Source organism: Colletotrichum orchidophilum, assembly GCF_001831195.1.
Source record: "Colletotrichum orchidophilum strain IMI 309357 chromosome Unknown Scaffold_43.1, whole genome shotgun sequence".
NCBI lineage: Eukaryota > Fungi > Ascomycota > Sordariomycetes > Glomerellales > Glomerellaceae > Colletotrichum > Colletotrichum orchidophilum.
The window spans coordinates 194,537-217,667 of record NW_019172999.1 but is presented as its reverse complement, the minus strand read 5'-3'; the positions used below and the strand labels follow the sequence as shown (position 1 = coordinate 217,667).

General features: G+C 54.6%; 8 protein-coding genes across 8 annotated transcripts; 2 read left to right on the top strand and 6 right to left on the bottom strand.

Moving 5' to 3' along the window:
* Positions 1-520: 520 nt before the first annotated feature.
* CORC01_05998 (uncharacterized protein) lies at positions 521-2,254 on the bottom strand (the record flags this gene model as incomplete). Its single annotated transcript, XM_022617640.1, has 1 exon — positions 521-2,254. The coding sequence occupies one exon, from the start codon at positions 2,252-2,254 to the stop codon at positions 521-523; it is 1,734 nt and encodes a 577-aa protein (XP_022475881.1).
* Positions 2,255-4,116: 1,862 nt separating this feature from the next.
* On the bottom strand, positions 4,117-4,719 carry CORC01_05997 (uncharacterized protein; the record flags this gene model as incomplete). Its single annotated transcript, XM_022617639.1, has 1 exon — positions 4,117-4,719. A coding segment is annotated over one exon (603 nt), but the record flags the coding sequence as incomplete, so codon positions are not given.
* Positions 4,720-8,797: 4,078 nt separating this feature from the next.
* On the bottom strand, positions 8,798-10,510 carry CORC01_05996 (uncharacterized protein; the record flags this gene model as incomplete). Its single annotated transcript, XM_022617638.1, has 1 exon — positions 8,798-10,510. One exon carries the CDS (start codon positions 10,508-10,510, stop codon positions 8,798-8,800), a length of 1,713 nt encoding a protein of 570 aa, XP_022475879.1.
* A 1,236-nt stretch (positions 10,511-11,746) lies between these two features.
* CORC01_05995 (uncharacterized protein) lies at positions 11,747-12,136 on the bottom strand (the record flags this gene model as incomplete). Its single annotated transcript, XM_022617637.1, has 1 exon — positions 11,747-12,136. The coding sequence occupies one exon, from the start codon at positions 12,134-12,136 to the stop codon at positions 11,747-11,749; it is 390 nt and encodes a 129-aa protein (XP_022475878.1).
* Positions 12,137-12,916: 780 nt separating this feature from the next.
* Positions 12,917-13,159, bottom strand: CORC01_05994 (uncharacterized protein; the record flags this gene model as incomplete). The annotated part of the gene is made up of 1 exon (XM_022617636.1): positions 12,917-13,159. One exon carries the CDS (start codon positions 13,157-13,159, stop codon positions 12,917-12,919), a length of 243 nt encoding a protein of 80 aa, XP_022475877.1.
* Positions 13,160-15,511: 2,352 nt separating this feature from the next.
* CORC01_05993 (uncharacterized protein) lies at positions 15,512-15,733 on the bottom strand (the record flags this gene model as incomplete). Its single annotated transcript, XM_022617635.1, has 1 exon — positions 15,512-15,733. One exon carries the CDS (start codon positions 15,731-15,733, stop codon positions 15,512-15,514), a length of 222 nt encoding a protein of 73 aa, XP_022475876.1.
* Positions 15,734-15,977: 244 nt separating this feature from the next.
* Positions 15,978-17,748, top strand: CORC01_05992 (uncharacterized protein; the record flags this gene model as incomplete). The annotated part of the gene is made up of 5 exons (XM_022617634.1): positions 15,978-16,310; positions 16,512-16,657; positions 16,735-16,777; positions 16,901-17,365; positions 17,596-17,748. The coding sequence occupies 5 exons, from the start codon at positions 15,978-15,980 to the stop codon at positions 17,746-17,748; spliced, it is 1,140 nt and encodes a 379-aa protein (XP_022475875.1).
* A 1,834-nt stretch (positions 17,749-19,582) lies between these two features.
* CORC01_05991 (uncharacterized protein) lies at positions 19,583-19,966 on the top strand (the record flags this gene model as incomplete). The annotated part of the gene is made up of 1 exon (XM_022617633.1): positions 19,583-19,966. A coding segment is annotated over one exon (384 nt), but the record flags the coding sequence as incomplete, so codon positions are not given.
* Between the last annotated feature and the right edge of the window lie 3,165 nt (positions 19,967-23,131).

Genomic DNA, 23,131 nt, shown 5'->3' with positions numbered 1-23,131 from the left:
TTTCTTCTTTCCCCTTTTAATGTCTTTTGTTTTCATATGGTCTCTCATTTAGCTGGATCACAGCGGCGTTGAGGAATTCAGGGGCTTCACCAAAGATACTGATAGAGCGATCGATACATCTCTACCCGAGGTACTTACTACCTACTATCACTTGTTATAATATAATAATAGAATGGCTCATTGACCATCACTTGAAGTTTCATTCTGTTTTGATTCATGCTTTTCATTGATCTCGATGCGTGTCTCGTTGCCCCCTATCTTCATGAGCTCATTCATGTTCCCCAAAGTCCTTGAGGATTCTTGAGGGATATCTGGTTTAAAAACATGCCAAAGAAGCAAAAGCTGAGGGGTATCGACGGTACTCCTAAAAACAAAGGTTCCCGTCTTCCGTTCCCTTGCTCGTACATGTAATTAGTATTGGAAATCTGGATAGCAGAATCGCGGTCCTGAGGATAGTGGGAACCCAAATCCTCCCCCCTTTACCCAGCCCCATTAGAAACCCTAGCATGTGCTGCTGCAATTACTGCTGCCGATTCTGCTGCTGGGCCTGCTTGACCTGCTGGTAAGACCAGTTGGCAGCCTCCTGCTGGCGGGTGAGCCTGGCGGTGAGATCCCGGAGGGTTCCGGGCGCAGGCGGAAGCGCGGAAGCCCCACCGCCATCGTCGCCATCACCAGCGTCGAAGCCCTGCGCCCACTCGCGCTCTCTCCGGACGAAGTTGACGAGACCGGTGACCACGATCTGCTGACGTTCGATACGCTGGTTCGCCGCAGCGGCGCACTCGTCGTAGCGCTCTCTCTCAAGGCGCGAGGCCTCGACCATGGCCTGGATGCCCTCGCTATAGTGCTTGTAGGCGCGGACCTCAAAGTCGTGGGCGTCCATGACGAACTTGCAGAGAGCCTCGCCGTCTGCGGCAGTGATGTAGGCGCCGCCAACACGTTGGGCGTTGTTGTTGTTGTTGATGAAGAGAGGCGGCTTGGCCATCGCGGCGTGCTCGTTGCGCAGTGCGTCCGCGTGCTTGATCTTGTCGGCGGCTTTGGCGTGCTGCTTGGCGATACGGGTGCCGAGGAGGGCAATCTTCTCGGCGGAGTTGTGCTCGGCGACGATCCAGGGGTTGGAGGCGTTGTCGCCTGGGATTCTGAGGGCAGGGGCAGCAGCGGGGGCAGCAGCGGGGGCAGCAGCGGCTTGAATGGTGGCTGGAGGAGCGAGAGCTGCTGCTGTGGTGGGCATGCGGGCGGGGAGGGGAGTGATGATATTGCTTGGCGCCTCAGGGACGGCGTCGGGCCAAGTCTCGTTGTGGTTCTGGTCGCCAGAGTGGCCGCCGGGGAAAGGGGTCGCCCGGTTGTCGAAGAAGTCGGAGGGGCCGCTGGGGTTGTAGCCGTTCGAGACCATGCCGTAGTCGCCATCGCCAATGCAGGTGGAGGACTGGCGGTCGGGGCTGGCCAGGTTGTAGGTCTCGACGGGGAAGCGGGCCGGGTTATTGAAGAGAGAGCCGTTGTCAATGGGACTGTCCATCTTTGAGCCCGGGATGGGGTTCCTGAAGGGGCTGGGCGAGAGGTTCATGGGCTCAAGGAGGGGAAGCGTCATGGTATTCGGAATAGGAGGGCTCTTGGGAACTTCAGGCATACCCGGGATGATGGGGCGCAAATCTCTGGGAATCTCTGGCGCCTTGACCAGGAAATTGAGACGGGGCGTTTCCTTGTTCTCAAAGTACGTAGTACGCATGTCAGCCTCTGGGGCGGGGCGTCTCTTGGGAGATGGACCAGAGGAGAGGTCCTCAACGGCAGAGGCTAGGCGCTTTGCAGTGTGGCTGACGATGATGGCCTCGGGGTTCCAGGGACTACCGTCAGTGTTGTGTACATAATCGCCGGTGGTGTCGCCGGCGTGGATCTTTTTGTTGTGGTTGTTGATGAGACCCTGGACAGTCCACTCGTTCAAGTGGTGAGCCAAGTAGGGGTTATTGGTGTAGAACTGCTTCTGGCACTTTAGGGCTTCACCCTCGAGCGCGAGCGAGTCAAAGGCGAGACTGAGGCCAATGACGAAGTGCGAAGGAGGCTCAACATTGGAGACATAGTCGGACATGACCTGCCACTTGAGCTTGCAGTCGATGTGGTCGGGCGTGTCGACCATGTGCTCAATTGTCTCATGGAGGGTTTTGCGGTAAGCAGTCGAGACGGTGGGAGGGATACGCTCCTTCATCCTCTGCTTGAAAACGAGGATTTCAGCAAACTTTTCCTCAGCGGACAGGAAAGACATGATGGCTGCTTCAATCTGCTGCTGGTCTTGCGTTTGTGAATGTGAGAGTGAGCCTGCTCTTTGAAAATGAGCAAAGGCTGTCGAAGCTGAATGATGAACAGTATGGTGTTGTTATAGTGAGCTGAACCGGCTTTAAGACGACGGATTAGCTTCGCGGCTTCTAGTGGTTCTTGTGTGAGAGAAGATGAACCTACATGAGAAGTTATGAAGTGCAGTGAGTGGTTGCTTTGAAGAGGTTTCCAAGTAAGCGATGAGTTTAGTACCTTATGAAGGAGAATTTATGGTTGGCCTCAAAGGGGTTTGTTGAGAGAAAGAAAGAAGTTGCTCGAGGGACAAGGTGGGTTGGGAGTTGAACCTGACGCGAGACCGTCAATCTTTTTCTGGGGAAGGTGCAATGAACGAATTAGGGATGTTGAATGCGACTAGAGATTGATGTGCTGAATAAATAAACAACGGGCGATGTCTCTTTTCAATATCTTTTGGGGAAGGAAGTAGTGAGTTGGAATACACACAGTTAGGCTGTAGGCCCAGTCACGTGCTAGGGGTGTAATGTGAAGTTCTCGCTGGATTTGGAACAGCAGGTGCGATATTTGAGGTGAAGTAAGCTTGGAATCAATTAGGTGAGAGGAGTCATTATAGGAGGGATAATCGGCAAGATCGGTATATCACGCTCAAGGCAAGCCCTGTGGCCCCTTTTTGTCCTCTTGATTTTTCTGACTTACCTCTGTTGTACCTTTTTGATACTATTTGCAATTAAAGCGCTCTTGTAATGGTGGAGAGCTGAAGTTCGTTCTTGTTAGTTGATCTGGTAGGTAGTTCCTTGAGAGAAGAGACCAAAAAGGGGGGATACACGACCAAGTACTCATGAGGGATCTGGTTCACATTGTTGCTGCTGATGAAGCTACCATAATGGATCAAATTTCTTATCTGTATTCCATTCAAGAGCATTAAAATAAAATCGTTTGCCTTCCTCTTTTCTCTCTCCTCCTCACTACAAGCGAATCATTGGTAAAAGGGGGCTATATCATCTTGAACGAGGGAGATAATTAGGGGATGGAATGCAATCGAAGAACAGCGATTTTCATCAAAGAGCTGATTAGCATTAACAAAGCTATCGAGATAGGTAGGCGGGACGGGCTCATGTATTTATAGATGATTTACTTGGGCCTGCAGACTATTCTGCGGATACCGTGTGTAGTACGTTGTTTAGCCAAATCAATGCCGATGAAGAGCTTGAAGCTCAATGGAAAAATCGAAATGAATGATTTGGAGTCAAGAGGTAAATAGTGGGCGAGTATAACTCAGAGGTTCTAGTACACAGCTCAAGGAGAATGTTATCTCGAAAAAGTCATTGGAGTTGAGTAGAAGCAGACTGGACTTAGCCAAAGAGTCCTCGTACATACATCTCGGGGGAACACAGGGTCAACAGGAAGCCAAATAATCCGGCAGAGTGGGAGGCTACTGAAACGCAAGCAAGCATAGTAGCACAGCAGTACATTGATAGCCAATCCGTTTCTCAAACTTGCCAGTTCCAACTTGAGAGGTGGTGTAAAATTCAAATATCGCTGGTCAGCTTAATTTCGCATTCGAATCACAAGAATTCGCGTCTCGCCACGCCCTCATATCCGCCGTCCAGGCGAGGGAAACCCCAAATGCGCCGAGAGAAGTATGTCACTTGGTTACCTGGCTCCCTCAACCTCTTCATGCACTGTGAGGGCATTCTAGTCGGTGCTGCAGCGATGTGCTTGAGAAGTCTATGTGCCGTGCCTCACCGTATCGTGTCATTTCTGTCAGGCCTTGCGCGTCTCTCGTCATCTAGGTATTTAACGTAGTAGAAATTCAGCAGATCCCCTCCAAAGCGTCTAGGTTGTCATGAGTTCGGGCTGCTGCTGTTGCCGTACATCAACGGGAGGGCGCAATTGTAGCAATTGGCGGAGATTCTCGGCCGCCTCTAAGCAGCTCTCAAGTCGAGTCAACCCGGCCACGCATTCCAGGGGGGGAAAGGTGCCCCAATCGGCGGACCCAGCCGGGAGCAGTGGAGAACTCGGTAGGTATGTACAGTAGAGGAGTGGACCGCGGGCCTTGCCACGCGAGAACGAGAGGGTAAGAGACGACGATGATGACGACGGGGATGAGATGAGGTCATCCGGCTTGCGAAAAGTGCCGGTGCAGCGCCGGTTGTTGGGTAACACGGTTGCGGGGTAAATCGGGCCACCAAAGGCTCCAGTATTGCCCGATCGTACCTGGTTGAAGGGTGGGGCCTCTTCTCTTGTTCCCTTCTTCCCTCCTCCCCACCCTTCCTTCGCTTCCCATCTCCTTCGGTTCGCCCGCCGAGGTCCCGGGGCTTGCCGGCATTGGGTCGCCTTGCAGTCCTCAAGTTGGTGGATCCCGGGTGCCGAGACGCTGTGATTTTCGGAGAAAATGCAAGTGTAAGCTAAGGCAGCCCCGTAGCTTATCGGGGATTGGGTGGAGGGGGGAGGGGCAGCTTTGGAGGTGCGGCTTGGGTGTCAAAGGTGTGCCCACCTATCATCCTTCTTCCCCCTTCCCTTCCCTCCCCTTGCTTTCCATCAGCCCCAAAAAGCAGCAAAAGAAGAAAAAAAAGCATGGACAAATGTTGGGCCAAAAAAGGGACGGGCTAGAGAGCAGGCAGTTTTGAACCGGTACATGGCGAGGGACGTGCCCCAGCCAGGATGATGTACCTCTACATCGGACCCCCTCGAACACCAAAAGAAGAAGCTGAGAGAAAAACCAAGAGTCAGTCGGACTAGTCGACCGGGTCCGTGGTTCTCGTCCGAGCGAAGGAAGAGGAAGGGGGAAGAGAGAAAAGAAGAAAAAAGAAGACGGGAAACAACAAGGAATGCATCAGCCCAAATTCCTTGCTGCACCCTCCCTCTCTTCCCTCACTCCCCTCTTCCTCTGCGCCTTCCCTTTCGAGCGAGCTCGCAACCGTCCCAACAGAGAGCAAGACCATGGCTGGAATAGATGTCCACCCGAGGCACAACACGAACCTCCCCGCCTAGGAGAGGTAGGCTCAAACTTGACGCAATCCCGTTGCCTTGACGGGCCGACGAGGGCTGCAACATCGAGTTCCGCGTGGCGCCGAGCCCATGCAGCGGCGATATTCTGCCCGTCATCAGGGGGGAAACTGGACATGTCTTGGTCCCGGGTCCAACCTGGGTTCTGTCTCGCGTTCATCGCTTTCTTCACGGGTCTCTCGCAGGGCCACCTCCGTCTCGCGGATTCCTCATTTGCCCAGGCGCGCCATCGTGAACAGCCTCTCCCAATCGCATCTTGCCTTAGCCGGAGCAGCTTCCTGGGCCCCCCCTTCCCAACTCCCCCTTTTCCCCAGGATTGGGTGAAAGAATGAACTGCCGATTAATGCTATTTCGTCCGTCCGACCAAGTAAGAAAAGGTGACGAGGCCTAGAAAGGCAAGCATAAGCAAATTCCCAGGAATAGAAGAATTGGGGGGCAGAGTGGACAAACAAAAACTTAATTATTTGCAAACCAGGGCAGTTTGAACAGAGTTATGATGTCGGCGGCTGACGTCGGGCCTAGCCCAGCTTGTTCCCAAAGTCCGTCCACCTGCTTGCCTTGGTTGAAGCGTACGGACGAGGCGTGCGTGCAGCACCGGTGCAGCACTGGTGCAACACAAGCTAGGAAGCAAGTCAAGCCAAAAAAAAAAAAGCTAGGACAGCCTCGATGATGGGCAGAAAAAAGCTTCCAGAACTGCCGTCCAAGTGGTGATGGAAGGCCATATGGGAAGTGAAGAGAATAAACACACCAGAGGGAAATAAAAGGGACGAAGGTGGAGGGGTTCGTGGGTACACAGCACAGTTGGCAAGAAACGAACACATGCGTGACATGGGAAACATTTTTAGAAAAAAAGATGAAAATGTCAACGTCGCCGGGGACGCAAGCCGGACGCAGGGGAGATTGTCGGGGATCTACAGCTTACCGTCGGGGAAGCTCTCTCTCTCTCTCTCGCTCTCTCTCTCTCTCTCTCTCCTTTTCAGCTGCGATGCCATTGTAGGTTGTCGCGGTAAGGAAGGGGGTGGGAAGCGGCTTATCTCTTGCTTGTTGTCCAACATGGTTTTTTTTGCCCAGAAAAAGAAGAAGTGCAGGAGAGATATCCGTAGACGCTCTCCCAATTCAGCGAGACACTTCTGCATCGCCCGCGTCTCGATCCAGCAGGCCAAACCATCTTGGGGAGACCTGATGCCGTGCGCTGTGCATAGCGGGCTGCAAGATGCAAGACAACCCGAGAGCAGCATGCATCTCGCAACCGCCAGGTATACATTGCAGGTGTCGTGATGTCGTGGTGCATGTCAAGAGGTAAGTCAGCGTCAGCATCAGCATCGGCATCAGCATCACCTGCAGCATAACATCAGCATCATCGACACACATACACAACATGCCTTGCCTTAGCTACCTTAAGCCACCTGCCTCACCGTGCTCACGTATTCGAATATGGACGGGAACGCAAGGCAGGTGTGGTTGTCAAACCCTCCCAACGTGGAAGGACGAAGAAAAGGGACGTGGGAGCCGGGCACGCAACCACGGAAGGTGGGGGCCAAACCCCAAGCTGCCAAGCTGAGAAGGAAAGGGGGCCCAAAGAAGAAGTCGTGCTGTGCCGCCTCCCGCGCCCGCGCCCACCCGCCGTTTCCCCGTTTCCCGTTTCCCGTCTCCCCCCCCACACCCACCCACTCCCTCCACTCACTCCCACAAGCGCCTTCCTTCCTTTCCGTCTGTTCGTCAGACCCTGAACCGTGCCCGAGCTACGATCACCACAAGCCCGAGAGTCGGTTCACCTTGGCCCGGAACGTACCGTGGCTCGGTGAGCTCATTGCTTGATTGGGCAACGAGCTCTTTTGCCTTTTTTTTCCTTACTCGTCCAACGCCGTCAATTTCCTTTAAGCGCACCAAAGAGCAGACGCAGACGCTCAATGACAGTACGCAAAACCTCGATCGCTTTGCAAAAACGAACGTCGCACTAGTGTCATTTTCAACATCAAGTACAGCCCCCCCCCCTCCCGGGCGTCGACTTGGAAGCCATATTGCTGTCTTAACGTCGTCGGCTAGCGCGACAAATCCTAATGCCAGGCGGCCGAGGAATAGAAGGAGAAGTAGGAGGAGGGGCGGGGGACGCTGCGTTGGCGCGGTCCGATGGCCCTTCTCTGCCGCCCCGAAATAAAGGGTGCATGACGTGGCGAGGGTGACGCTGCCAACGAAATTGCTTCTTCTTTTTCCTCTGTCTTCTTCTACCTATCTATCTTATCCCCCCCCTCCCCAAGGCGCGCGTGAGACACTTCGGGCAGCCGGCCATCTCCCCCTTGAGTCCTGTCAACGACGTTAGCAAAGGCGATGGCGCGGGTTTGCTGCCATGGGGGCGGGTGTGGCTCGCCTTGCCTCTCTGAAAAATCGCGCGCTGTTCGTGTGGGATGAATGGATGTGACCAACCGGTCGATCATTCTATGTAGGCAAAGTCCTTGTACGGAACGGATGGGATGACTCGCATTGTAGCATAAGCTGACTTGTCCGGGTGTCAACCATCTTGGCGAATGGCGCATTATCCTAGTTCTTCTCGATCGAAAACCGTCCAGTAATGAGTAGACTATTGGCCTCGTCTTTCTTCTTTTCCCCTGGCGGTCGGCTGGCAACACACCTTTCTTCGCCTCACTTGTTTCCCATCAAACAACCCCCCACCCTCACTTTCCCCCAGGCCTATCGGAGCTGCGCCACGTTCCTCGCATCATCAGGTTTTTAGTAATGAGCCTTGTTTATCAGAGACTATGAGTGATTGGTATCTTGCCAAGCAAATGATACACAAGATCGTCTATTGTTTGAATCTACCGAGATAGCCAAAGTACGCACGACCATCTTATAATTCATACCCGCTCAAACACAACGCCATTGTCAGCCCGGCGTCTACCGGTGACGTACATGAACAAGGAAAAAGCAAAACAAAGTCAGCTGCAACAATAAACAGCAGAATGCTCTATCAAATGTCCGCTTTGAATCACATCAATGAACAATTCCAGTCCCAAACCCCTACCTGGTCCCCCATTCACGCCACCATAAAGTTCGAATGCAAACCAAAAAGGTGCAAAACATGAAATCCAACGCTGTGGAAAAGTTGATTTTTGGTCGAACCGAGACCTCCTCACGAAGAGGCAAAGGTGCTTCCTTTCTGTGGTAATGGTGACTGACTGTTCTTATCAAAATCCCTTCTTCTCTTACTCTCTGTCATCCCCTTTCTTGTCCCATGCAGCCAACTTCCATGATAACCCCATAAGAAAAACATCTGCGTCGGTCGCCCAACTATGCGGTTCTCGAGGAATAACCAATATACCCGAACAGTCCATTTTGAAACCGCACTCTCCCTCCTATTATAATCTGTATCCGTATAGGGCGAACGAGTCGAACAGTGAAACGAAGTGGGTATAAACTGGGTAACGAGTGTCGATGTAGAGAAATGCGTCGGAAATCCAAGGCCTAAAGAAAAACACTTTTCTGTCGTACGGTTATTTATTCTGTTCTTGCTCTACCGCGGGCCGGCCTCGTGGACATGATGCCCGTGGTGACCGGCCGGCGGCGGACCGGTGGATCTGCTCGCGAATCCCGTCTCGTGAGGAACGCGCGTGTAGCTGGGATACAAGGGGCCACCGGCAGACACACCTGGCCCCGACTCCTGACCAGGATAAGAACCCTCCATGCCGCGAAGAGGTGGCAGTCGCTCTCCTCCAGGCGCCGTAGACGGTGGCCTCTGCGGCATCATGCTATACGCCGGAGCCTGCATGGGCGGCAGGTTCCCAGCCTGAGGAATCGGAGTGCCATACGACGGCATCGAGAACTCTGGAGGCGGGGCTGAGTCGGTCCTACGTCTTCGCGTCGGTCGTTCCACCGAGGATGCCTCGCTCGAGGCGTAACCCTGAGACTGATGGGGCAGCATCGGAGCTTGCGCCATCGGGCTGGTCTCTGCCATGGACCCTCCGCTTCTCGACGACGTCGGGCTTGGAGGTCCGTTCGCCATGTCGCTGAGAGGCGTTCGTAGAACCACATCGCGAAGGCGGTTTCGCTCGTCCCTGTAAAAGTCCCTCTCTCGGGTCAATTCTCGTACTCTCACCTCCAAATCGCGTCCCCGCTGCTCCAACTTTTGCAGACTGGCCGTCTGTTCCTGGTCCCTCTCCTTCTTCCTTTGTCTGAAGCGTGCCGACGCCCCGGCATTTCGTTGGCGTTTCTCGTCTGCCTGTTTCGACGCCTGATGCACATCTACAGGTATGAGTATGCCTCCCTCATCTCCCGGTAGCCTGACCACCATTCCGCCTTCCGCCTTTGTAACGTCTGACCGCAGACTTTGATATAGAGAGGTTCCGGCACCAGGTGTTGACCAGACAGGGACGCCTGGCGACTGTGGCGGAGGATAGTTTTGGCCAGGAGGCAGCATTGGTTGGCCGTGATACTCTTGGGGCCTACCGTGAGAATCTCGTGCCATAGGGGGCAGTTGTGGCCGATCGGGGTTGCCGGGCTGCATATGTCCAACCATGGATTGAGACATGGAACGTGGCGGTGTTGTGAGTGGTCCCATTCCCGCTGACGGGGGTCCTAGAGAAGGCGGTCCGGAGAATGGCAGACCAGATGCTGAACGAAAAGGTTCCAGAGGACCGTCCTCGCCAGGATAAGGGCGCTTCATTCGCGGCGCGTGGGGCGGCAGAAAGGGAGTCTGTTGTGGCTCGGGGCCTCGCATACTCGCCTGGCTCACACTGGCTGCGCGAACTTCTCGAGGACTAAGGATCTGCCTCGGAGCACCCATGGGGGGAAAGGGAAATCCACTCTTGGGCGAGTGCTCCGACGGTGTGTGGCCCAACGGTGTCGTCGTCGGGTGGCCAGCTGGAGTAGCGGGCTGAGAACTGGGATGGCTGCGACCTTGGAATGCAAATGGACGATCACCAGATATGCTATATTGCCTCGGAGGCATGCCATACGGTGAGGTCTGACTGTCAGTTGTTCGAGGCTGCGATGACTCGCCAGTGGAGCCTTCCTGTTGCGCTTCGGACGGGTTGATCAACCCTCTGATGCCCAAGGACCGTGGAGCATGGGGGTGTCTCTCGCCGGCTGCGGAAGGGGTATTGGCAACATCCTGGAACGCTTGGCTATCTCGAGCAAGAAGACCCTGCTGGGAGGTGAAGTGAGCTTGAGGCGGTGATTGCGTTGATGCCGGCGTCGTAGAGTGAGGTGCAGGTCCGCTCCGTGACATCGAGACCTGATCCCCTACACTCGCCCGGCCTTGCTGGCCCGGACATTGACCGTTCTGGCCAATACTCGAAGCCGAGGAGTAGTCCGAATTCGGTGCGGCAGTAGTTTTCTCAGGTGTTTGCGCGTTGTCGTGTCCAGAATGCCGGTTAATGATATTCAAGCAACCTGTCTGTGCGTTATCGCCCTCCTTAGCCTCGCGGCTACGTTGAGGTTGTTGTCCAGAGAATCGGACAACCGCTGAGACCGCCAGGTTGTCGGCTTTGTGTGGGACTAACTGGGTCGAAGCCAACAGTCCCAAAGTCTAGAAATCACGGATAGGTCAGGAGGTAAGAATGACAGATTCTCAAACGGCCACAACGGTAGCCGCTCGGTCAAATCAATCTTCAGATCGGAGAGCTGGCTAAAGCCCGGCTTGGTGGACGGGGTTTAGTCGAAGTTGGCGTTGACGGTGGTCTCAATAACTGCTCTCTGTGGTGGCAGGTTGGTCTGCTTTCACCGACGTGGAGAAATGAGCGTTCCAGGTGAGAAGCAAGTTCCTGTGGGCAAAAGTACTTGGATGGCCACAAAAGGCCGTGGAGGAGGTTGGAAAGCTGGCAGAGGCTGGCAGTGCCGATGGTCAGGATTAAATGTAAGGTATTGATGGCGTGGGATGAGTGCAGCCGAACGGACCACTCATGGCTCTGGATTCGATCCCGGGTAACGAGTGGCCGAGGAGATCCTCAGGCACGGGGTAATGGTTGAATCGACTCACTGTGAGTATCCAAGGCGTCCTATTTCCTTCCCAGAGCTGGTTTGCTCTCTTCCTGGTCTTATTCACTGACCAAGGAATGAATCAACACGTTGACGTGCTGTGAGCCGGTCTGCTTGAGGGAATCGTTGCGGAGCCGGAACCAAGTAGATGTTGATGGGCTGGGTGGTCGAAGTAGCGCAGTACAGTCGGCCGTGCTCCTCGTGTGGACTGAGTGTTATTTCGAGAACCAGACGGGGTGGGTGGTGACCAAGGTCGGTTTCGACTTAGATGAGCAAGTGAGATCGAAAGGAGTGGTTAGGATTCTCTTGCAAGTCTGCTATGGTTTCAATGTAACTGCTAGTCATTACACGATGGGGAATAATAGGCAAGGTCGGGAGGAGCCAGGTATATTTGATTTTTTTCTGAATTGCCCTAGCGTAATTCTCCCATGGCGGCATAGCCTTCTTATCGACCGAGCCCTGGCAACTTGCCGGGGAACCAGCGAGCTTAAGGTGCATGGGGGGTGGTGGTGGTGGAGGAGGAGGAGGAGAAGAAGAGGAGGATGAACGGCGACATGGATCTGGATACAAGTTGAAGCTGTGGACAGCAAATGTGCTGGCCGGGGTGCATGGGAGCAAGGGAAACAAACACCAGGGGGTAGCCCCATTCTCGGCACCGTAGGGTGCTCAGACATTGACAGGGCTTAGTCGACCGGTTGCTCTCGTTTGGGTCGAGAGGTAAGTAACGGTACAAGTCCCCTGCTGACATGGCGGTACCGGCTATTTCTCTGTCTTGCCTTGGCTTTGGCTGGGGCCTTGACCTAGGGAAGTTTGCCTCTTGTTTTTGCTTCTTGTGACATGCCATGCAGAAATACTTTTTTCTAGGAGGGTTAGCCATGCTTGACGCACAGAGCCGAATGTTGTCGACTGAAGAGCCATTCCGGAACGGTAGCTCCAAACTGGGATGGTGCTTGCTTGTGGTGCCTCGGTCTTCCTAGCAATGACGGGCAGCAGTCAGTGGTGCTTCGCGGCTAGCTAGCTCTAGCTAGCTATCCGTACAAAACCGCAATGCGCAGGCGACGTCAAGCATAAGAGGAATGACTGCTCGGCCGAGACGCAGCGGGCAGGCTGTCATGAACCACAGGTGTCGCGAGATAACGATGCGCTGCGCAACCGTTATTACGTGGAGGGCAGCTCGGTTACCAGCAAGGATGGTGGCACATCTGGCACTTGACGATGCTCATTGCGTATCTTGCTGTCCCCTCTCGCACATATGTGTTCGCATCCGAGGTGTGTGCAGCCAAGGCACTGGGGTCTGTTGTCTGTTGTCCGCAGCAGTCAGATATGTCTGAAAGGAGACGAGGGGTTGCTCTTACGCCCCAGAAACGGCTTCCGGTGCATGATGCAAGAATCGGGGAGGTTCCCCTCTAATCACCGCCCTTCTGACCGACATTGGCAGGCCGAGGGAGAAACGCGGGATGTTGGACACTTTGCCTCATCTCGCCCGGTGGAGCGTGGGAGGGAGAAAAATCCAAATCGGCCGGGATTTCGGGGGTCCCTGCGCGGGTCTCCGGGGGGGAAGCGAGAGAAGTCGAACAGGGGAGTGAAGAGTCGAAGACGACGTCCTTGGACCAGGCTCATGGAAGCTACCTGGACACTACTGTAGGTAACTAGCCGGCTAGCGTGGTTCGTCGAGCAAGGTGAGGTGGGCGACGCCGCGACATGGCGAGGCACAGATGAGGGCAATTAGCGTCAAGAAGCGTGCAGTGTCGTGTGGCACTGGCGGTAGCGTCCAACGTCCGCGTCCATGTCCATGGATCACCGTCGAAGACTTTTCGTCCAAAGTGCCCGCCTGCCCGGTGCGGGTAGGATCCAGCTCGGCGTAGTCGACGCTGAGCAGATCGCCATTGCTGCTGCACATGCCTTCGTCACGGCGTCAGTCGCTTGTGTAGTCTGGATGCTGTTTTGGAGTATCAACGTGATGTACAGTATCTGTGGGCAATATCTTGCAACGTCCCGGACGGTCCGTTGACCGTGGCTCGCTCCAGTAGACGGACAGCTTGCATTTCCGGCATCCAGGTGGTTGGCGATGTCCGCAATCCGTGTGGCGGTTTAGGCTTTAGGAATGTCGATGTGCGAGCCCTTGGACTAGGCAATATGGAATCGGCAAGCCGGGAGAGTGAAGAATGGGGGCCAGCTGGATTAGCGCAACGGCGGACCATAGGCATGGAATGGAATCAATCCATCTGAACAACGGTGACGTTTGGAATGCCCGTCTGCGTCTGGGGCGGAAATAAAGCTGCACTGAATCGCATGAGTGGCCAAGAAAGGAAGACGCGGAAACCTTGAGCCACAATCCTGCGCCGTTATCTCGTGCGGCAGCGTACGGATACACCTGATGAGAAAGAGAAGGGGTTCGATTCGAGATGAGATACGGCGCACTCCGTACGGTGTACAGATACCCAACCCAACAATGTTTGCGTGGGCGTCAAATGTGCAGCTGGTTGGGCGACGACTCGTCGTGCAACTCTCCTACCGGCAGCATCCGATGGGTTTCCGGCGGGAGACGGGCGTCGACGGTTGACCACTACATATCTTAGTAATAGACGTTGAGTTGAAAGGGACAGAAAGCGGTAAATTGCAGAGTACGGAGGTGCTGCTGCACTACTGTGTTCGTGACCAAGGTATCCGTACTTGCGACAGCAGGTTGGTACGGAGTACGGATGCTCATTAGGGATACTGCGACCTGGTTGGATGGCAGTAGGTACTGCGTAAACCACAAGAGGAAAGACGACGAAACCAGAGCTAGGCAAGAAGAAACAATAGCGGAGCTGGACCAGGAGATGGGTCGCAGCCGGTACGGCAGATGCGGAATGATGCAAGTCGCGGCCCTCTTATTTTGGGCGTACCGGTACATGTCCCGCCGTGCCTGACCAAGTTTCTCCGCCTAAGGTAGCGCTGCTGCGCCGCTGCGCCGCTGTGCAGCTACGCACTCATCGGCATGTTTCTGCGAGTTGCAGGGGAGACACGAACGGTGCCAGGCACTTGGGCACTTGGAGTGCACCTCATTCCTTCCATGGGGGGTCCAGATTGCTGCTCTTGCTCAATACGGTTGACCATGGCACGCCGCACTACCTACCTATATGTCCTCACCTCAGCGTCATGAATGGCTCCATCCCCCAGATACTTCGAAGCACCGTACTGTGTAGTGCGGCGTGCCCAGTTCCAACCGGCACTCGATGCTACTTCCGAGGCGAGATCCGGCTCGCTGCCAATGGCGACCAGCGCCCCGGCGCTTTAAAGTTCGCTAGTAGACAGTGAGTATATCCGTATCGTTCGGAATCTGGGGCAACGCGGGAAAAGGGAGGATGGAAGAGAAGGGGGCGGAACACGAACAGGTATGCCAACAATCAACTTGCACGAGACTCTGAATATCGTAGCCTTATTCAACACCGAAGCCCACTCTCACTTGACCTCGTTGTCGATTGGATGTCATGCGTTCTTGGACCCTGACCTTCCGACGACTTGGGCAGACAAGCGACGTACGGATACTCCGCCCCTGGGCCGAGCTTTTAGGAAGGGGGGGGGTTGACTCAGGTGTCGACGAGTCGTTGTGTCTTTTTCTGCGCAAGTTGGATATGAGGAGCTGCTAGCCGTGGGTAAGGAAGTCTATTTGATGACGGAATTTCCTTGCGAGGGACCACCAGGCAAACAAACCTACAAGCATCACTGCGTAGGGCAAACTGGGATGAAGGCGGTAATTGGAATTGGGGGCGGGAGGTGAGGGAACGGACGACGTTCACTGATTCATCCGTCCGGATCCTAGGTATGCGTACGAATCAAGTTGTTGAGATAATGAGATGGTCGTCCAGCGACTCGAGCCTGGCTGACGACAGCAAGTCGAGTGCCGCGCCGTTCGCTCATCGTCGACGCCAAAATTGGCTTTTCATCTTTTCATTTTATTTTTCCTTCTCTGTTTCTCCCCTTCTTTTTCCGTCTGGTACTCTGGTCCCCCTCTCCCCCGCTCGTCACATCACTCTAATCTCTTTTCCCCCGCCCGCTGCTGTTGCAACTTGCTCAGGGTCTGGACTCTGGGCTCCTCTCACGTCTCCCGTGAAGTACATAGTAATCACACCCTCTCTGAGTTTCTGCGAGTAGGTATCTGAGGCCAAGGCGGAATGGCCACGAGCCCATCTTCTAGCGTCTCAAGCTTCTCTCCTCTTGCCTCGAAACGGCATCCCATGCTCACTCAACATACAGACTGTCTGTCCACTCAACCGATGGTTGCTCTACGTTGCTCTACGGATCGTCGGATACAACGACTCTGAGTGAGATCCAACACCCAGTGACCACCGTTCGTTGCAAGACGGCCCAAGCCAGCCCAGCCATGCACTGCGTGATGTGACGCAATGCACAGCACAGCACAATAAAGCAAGCAAGCAAACCACATCGCGCACTCACTTGCACTTGAGCCAACTGGATATTGGGCACCCATGGCGCATCCACATTCCTCCTGCTCCCCTGTTCCCTGACACATCACGCCTACATAGGCTTCCTGGTCCACGCTTGCTAAAGGTATTCTCAACGGAACCACACTTCCTCTGCATCGTCTTGTCTGTCTTTCCTCTCCACCGCTAGAGTATCCGTACTACACTACTACGGAGTATGGGATGTAGGTTTTCCTGGGTCCTGAGCAGCTGGGCTGGCATGCCTACCGCTCATCCCTGCCCTCTCAGCCCATGCCATCCCAGCTGCACCTTGGACACGTTTTTGGCTCCTCATTTTCTCGCGCGGAACACGGAATCTGGCCCTGGTCTGCTCTAACGTCACCGTCACCGTCTTTTCGAGAAGACGACAAGGACTCGTCAAAGTCGATCTCGTCTCGTCTCATCCATTCCTCCCGCAGCAAGCGTACGGTACAACTACCAGACGCGATGGAGACTCCTCTCTCTCCGGTTCACTGCGGCGATCTTGATCCGGAAGGCCATTCTGTCTCGCGCTCATCGAATTTTGACCTGTCACATTTACGCTCCGGGCCAACTTTACAACCTGGACACCACGGGTACATACGTGTATGTTTGTCTATGCAATACATACTTTGTAATGTGTCAAAAAGACCATGACCGCTCTCTTTCTCATGCACCGACAACTCCTCCATGACAGCACAGCCGTGCAGTTGGCGCTTAAACGGGTGCAAACACAATTCTCCTGCCCCCTTCGCCGTCACCTTTATCCAACTTGCCGCCATCCTCTGCTGCCCAACATTTCCGCAGCTTCTTATTCCCGCCGTCTCGCGTGGGGACACTGCGCAGACACTTCAAGAAGAGGATCGCCGTTCCGACTCCAACCAGGTACTTCCGTACAGAGTATGGTCACTGGACTTTTGTCTGGAGCTTCAAAGCAGGGACCTGAGTCGCACGTGTGTCCGTAGTGTGTCTGGCCCCTCAGAGGTGAGGTCCTCCAGCTTGACCTCCCCAACTGACGACTGCATGCTAGCCCTACAGATACAGGCAAATCCATTCCACGGTCGTCCAAGGCGGTCAGTTGACGTGCAAAGTTTAACCCCCATGCCATGCAGGCTAGCAGACCGATGGTCTGTTTAGATCCACACTGAGACGCATGCCGCATCCGCTTCGTGGAAACATACTATGTACATATGTAGGAATTGCGCGCATCATATCGAGAGTCGAGTGGGTTGCGGATGGGTGGACTTCCTGGCAGGTCGGCCGTGGCCATGGATGCTCACCACCTTCTTCTGATCCCGCCCGCTGCATCTCAGGATCCTCGTCCAGGCCCTGCCGTGCCATGCCATGCAAGCCCTGCCTCCCGGCCTCCTGGAACGCCATTCACGCGCGGCCACGGTCGCTGCTTCTGGATCGATGCCGGACGAGAAGCCTCGTTGGGACATGGCAGCGAACACACGCCGCAGGAGCGGGTCGCCAGCAGAGATGGCCACATCTTGCGTGCATCTCAGCCCACCATGGATGGGCTGCGTAACCGTACAAACCGTACATCGGCAACGTATCACGGGAGAGTCGGCGACCTCGTCATCGCCAACAACTCTATCCGTATAGCGAGGCCAAAGGGGACTCGGGAAGAGCGCCCTAAACCCAACTTCAGCTGCTGGGTATGCTCCATGTTGGAGAATGGGTGAGACAGGCCTTGTTCCAAAGAAGGCACAATCGTCGCCCCTCCTCACTCTCTCAGCATTCCATTGTGCATTCATTGTCAATCTGCCTCTATTGTTTCGTTTGCTTCCTCGCTGCGAAAGTTTCCCCACACCACTATCGATTTCGATGTAATATTCCCTGCAAGCAACCCTACGAACTGAAATAACCAACCATCCATCCTTGACAGCAAGGCTCCCCCCTCGCATGCTCGCAAGATGGCCCCAAACAACTAACAACGACTAATATGACCGACCACCGGGCACTGGCTTCTACTCCTGCTCCAGCTGCCCGTCACACGGTCGCTCGCGGCGGCATGGGCCATGGGGAGCGGAGGGACTAACTAGCCTCCAGGTGAGAGGATCCTGGATGGGGAATGGAGATTCCCTAGGACGTTCCCTCTCCACACTCAATGGTCTCCCACCCACGCCTTTTTACAGTGTCTCATTTCTTCTTCGTATTATCGTTTAATTTTCTCCTCTGGGGACTCGGGAGCTCATTCTTTACATCGGCCTTCCTTTCTCTTTTCTTTTTTGGTGCGGCCCACTGCCAGGTAGCTTCGAGTTTCGGGGTTCTCTCTAGGGTAGCGAGGTCGACCGCTCCAAGGACGAGCTCACAGATGAGTCGAAGGCACTGAGAAGAGAAGCTCCAGTGTCCAACAGCTTTCGACGCTGGACGATGAAGATCATTGGTTGTCATTCAGCGTTGGTCGGCGCCAGTCATGATATCACGCCCGCGGCTGCCAACCCACCAAGGCGACCGATGATATCAGATCCTTGGCCCCCAGCGACGCACAGCACCACCCGCGGGACGTGTCGTTGTACGTACATGCACCATGGCCACCTGCATGAGCTGTATCCGTATGCAAGGCCCCAGAAGGAAGGAAGTGCCATCTGCGGCCCAATCTGCGGCCCCTGACCAGTGACACCTTTGTCTATCGCCTACGGTAAGGTGTTCAAGGACAGGCTGAGTACAGAGGTACCTACTGTGTTCTCAATCCAGACGAGACGAGACGACACCGCACTACCTGTAGACATCATTGTAGTACGGAGTACGTACACTACGTAGACCACCAAACAAGGTAGCGTAGCTGACGGGCACGAGTCCCGCCTGCCCGCGAAAGCAGTGCCATGGTACGGAGTACTTGGTGCGAATCATTGCAAGGAACCGGTGGCCTCCCGCCGCCATCACGAGAGTCTAAGGTAGACGTCTACTTATTAACCCGCCTCACCAAATGAGTCGTTCCAACCGAGTGGATAGCCGCAATCATACCAAATAACTTAGCCTTTCCGGGACATTTCGCGCATCCGCGAAAAAGAACGAAGCTCTACTACATTGTACGTACACTACGGATACTCTGTGCGCAATCCGGCATGTTCGTTCGGCTCCGCCCTGTCTAATCCTAGCTTTTGGAATCTGGCACGCGATGCACCCCTACCGGTCTATTTACCTAGTCGTGGAACATGGGGCATGCGCGCGCGCAACATCACCTCGTCGGGCAAGACCTCATTGGCGAGGGACCTGGCCCCAGGCTGGTGTATGCGAGAGTCAAGTATCAAGGCTCAAGATTCAAGACTGAGTGTGCACTGTATCCGTACAGGTAACAAAATACGTCCGATGAACGGGGGCTATTGCGACCAGCGAAACCAGCGCAAACCTGTTTCCGGTGTTACCGCGAGCTACGCGCGCGTATCTTACCGCGAAGCTCCCCGAGCTTTCCGTGGCGAGTGCGAGGAAACGGGACCTACCTGTCTCCAGAGCCAACCACGAGATGCGTGATCCCGGTGTGTCACACCAGTCATCTACCGGTGATTTGGTGGCAGCAGCTTCTGCGACGACCGGAACAGAATGAGTGACAGTGTATCGCAGTGCATCGCAGTGCAGGCGCATATCAAGGCTTAAGAGGAACCCTGTCTCGTCGCAAGATTGGCTTCACACTCCGTCGCGACTCGCGAGGCTCAAATTTGAATCAACTTCCGAAATGTCACGTCTCGAGACCGCCGACATGGATATTCCCTTCAAAGAGCTTTCAGCCCGTAGACGGCGGGGGCGTAGAGTGCTAGAACCAAGGGAAGCAACATCGGGACTGGAATAGCGTGTCCCCTGGATTCGAGACGAACGGGCAACGCTCATCTCATCGGACCTGGTTCGCGACACACTCACAGGGAGTATGGACTCGAGTGGATGTAACGTCGGGCTGGGAACATGGCCGTCCTATTTGGGGCCATGGGAGGCATCCCCTGGTTTGCAAGCTTTCATTTACACTCTTCGCTTCCGAAGCCGACGCGAAACAAGCACCTTACTGTGTCGGCTGCGGCATATTTGCAGACTCTGGGCAAAAAGAGGGGGATAGAGTCTACTGTTATGCCCTTGATATGATGGCCTCCATGGTCTCGAAGCACGCCTTTCCAGTACGATACCGATTCAAGCTCCGTTATTCGGAGAATGGAGCGGGTGCCATGATGACGATGCCCCCAGCGAACCTCAAAAGTTTATTAGGGCCCTGTCTCTGTCAGCCGACCTCTTTGGAGTCTGGACTAGGGAAGTTTGGCGGCCTTTGACGGCGCTACGTTTCGTTCCGTGTAAGTCGTCGCAAAGTTTTGACCTAATTCCGGGTCCTGGGCTAAGACTCAAGGGAGGGGGGGCCCGCGGCGAATGTGGGAGACGCAATATCAATCACGCGCCCAAAAATTAACATTGCGTCGTGGGAAGTTGCGAGATGAACCCCCACCGAAGGGCCGAGTTCACGGTTGATAATGATGAGACAAGTGAGACATCTGCAACGACGACGAGAATGGCAGCGCCGTTTATTGCAATGATCAACTACCGCCAACGGCCTGAACCCGGCCAGAGCGCACGCAGGGTGATTGTTCTGGTTGCCGGGCAGAATATCTATATGTATTGGCATGCTGCTGGTAGCCGAAAGCTGCATTCCGCCACCATTCAGAGTTTCCAAGCGCGTCTTCAAGCCTTTGCCGGATGCTTCAGATACGACAAGTTCGGTGCTCTACAAGACCGAATTTCGCAGCTAAGATGGACCGAAGGAGAAGGAGGGGAAAGAGTCCTCTCTCTCTCTCTCTCTCTCTCTCTCTCTCTCTCTCTCTCTCTCTTTCTGCCTCCGCAGCTTCGCAGTCCGTCACTTTCCAAGGTTCCCCCCTTCGTCCAAGCACCACCAAACCAACGCCTACGTGAGAACCGAATTTAAGATTTTGTCGACATCGACAGGTCACATACATTAGCATAACGCGCGTTTCGAAGGAGGATGAAGGCCTGTTCCCTGCCCGTCTTCACTCGTCCGGCCCGTCCCTAGCAATTTGGTTTCCCCAACTAGTCAGCAGCCGGACCGTCCATTCGCGCGCGAACCGGCGCGGTGTTTTGTTAGTGCTGCGACGACTCTCTGGTTCCCTAGTCTGGTGCTCACACACACACACACACACGCTACGAAAAAAATGAAGGAGAAGAAATTTGAAAGTGATACTTTTGGGGGTGCGCCGACGATCGCTACCGCCATTGTGTGTGGATGGGCCCATGGGGTGCCGCCCCAAAGATGATTGATGCCAGTCTCAAATCTCGCCAACTGCCAAATGATTTAAGGGGTCTCTTTTTTTCCTCCCCTCCCACAAGTCTCTTAACCCCCCTTTCCAACAAGGGGGCAAAAAGAGAATGCTACCCTGACGAAAAAGATTGGCACGAATATGTGACGGACAGGCCACAGGCAGGCAAGGCAGGGCGGGTAGGCACCCCGAAGGGGGAAATGGATCAATACGTGATGTGAGAATGGCATGCGTCTTGCAGCTGCAACTAATAACGGTGCTTCACACGGGCCGCAGTTCATGCGCCCAGCCCTTCTTCCCTTCCTATACACCGACCCCTGCCCGGCTGGCTGCTAGACAGACCAACCTCGGAAACGTAGGTCGTCGATAGGCAACGGGAGAAAGAGAAAGAGAGAGAGAGAAAGAAGCGCCTGGTGATCAACGGGCTTCGCTAGCAGGTGACCCATATGCCCTCATGCAGTAGCAGCTGCTGGTTATGCAGCAAGCCGTTTAGGGTGAGAAAAGAGAGGCTAGGTAGCGGAGGTATGAAGCCCGCTTTGTTGAAATGAATGTTTCCAGAGGTTGGCCGGATGAATGATGCGCGTCTGACAGCCTTACCATTTCACTCACATTGGCAAAACTCCCAGCTGCTCCAACGTCACTCTGTCACTGGTGAAGCTTGCGACAGGGCGACGGAGCTACTACCCGATACGACCCTGAAGGTAGCGAGGAACAACCCCTTTCCGCACGATGTTCATCCCTCACAGAGTCGGTGGGGGGGAGGCGCCCTTCACCTCCACATCCAAGCCAAGGTAAGGCAGGTAGGTAAATCTTGGAAGACAAGATGTGCAGGGTAAAGTATCCGTACATAGCATCGTTTTCTTTTTTCTGTTACTCCCGCTCGACCCGCATCGGCAACCCGAGCAGCAGCTGCACGATTCATGGAGCGGAAAGCTATAAACGACGCCTCATTGCAACCCCCCTCGTTCGGGAAATTTGCAAAAAAAGGACGCTTCTGACCTCCCCGGGTTGTGGGCGATCATTGTTGTCTGATCACCCCCCCTCCCCCCTTCCCCTGCGCCCTTGGTGATGGAACATTTCGATCGGGGGGCGCAATGCATAGCATAGGCCCATGAATGATGGAACTGGTGGCTGGACTGGCCCATGAAATTGCTCCTCATCAGGTTCCTCCTGGGTGCGGTACCACTGTACCTAGAGAGTACAATATCACCCTCTCTCAGCGCTCGTGTCCAAACACTCTGGAGCGGCGGCCCAGCTTTTTCTTGGATGTGTAGTCTCCCCTTGTTTCCTAGTCATCGATGAACGTCGCATCAGCATCACTTCGGGCCTGCTTTGACCCTCTGATTCGCAACGGACTGAAGGTGAGGTCAGAGTCTCGAAGCCCGGCGCCGAGAGAACAGAGAGACGGGAAAAAACAGGGGAGGAAATATTACGCGCAGGTCGGTTTCGGCACGTGAAATGAACGGGTTTGCGCACAATTGGGACAACGTTCGGATGAAGAAGTGACAGTCGATGGGAGGGAAGGGGGGGGAGGGGAGTTGGCCGCTTGAGCCGCCCCCAAACGTTGGTTGTCACTGTTGTCTCGTCTTACCACGCACGCACACACTGGAAGTCAGTGACGGGCGGATGATCTGGCATATCTCACTCACCACAAGCTTCCGCGGCACCGGCGTCCCGGAACATACATCCAACGCTTCCCCGGGCCCCCGGAACTGGGCGGCGTTTTTTGCTGTTGGGGAAGTCGCAAACATTTTTTATTTTTCAATCAACCAACAGCAGATCCTACCCACCCAAACCGCCAACTCTGTTAGTGCAGGGGCTTCTGTCTTTCAATATTTCGCAATTGATGGATGGCCGTTGGTTCATGAGGAACTACTAGCAAAGTACAAAGGCTTTTGCTCAACGTTCCAACCCGACTACCACACAAAAGCGAAAAATACGGCGGAGGGGGGGCCATGCCGTCTCAGCTGCCTCGGATCTGTTTGTTTCTGCCTAGTTATCCGTACCTGGCAAGATGGTTCCCTGAGGAGATTTTCTGCTGAGATCTGTCGGTCAAATTTTCTTTGGAGTTTTATTGAAACCTTTGTCATCCTTGCCTTTTTATTGTTTCTCTTCTTTCTTTTCTCTGTTTACGGAAATACACTGGGTTAGGCTTCCATCTACTCAGCGCGG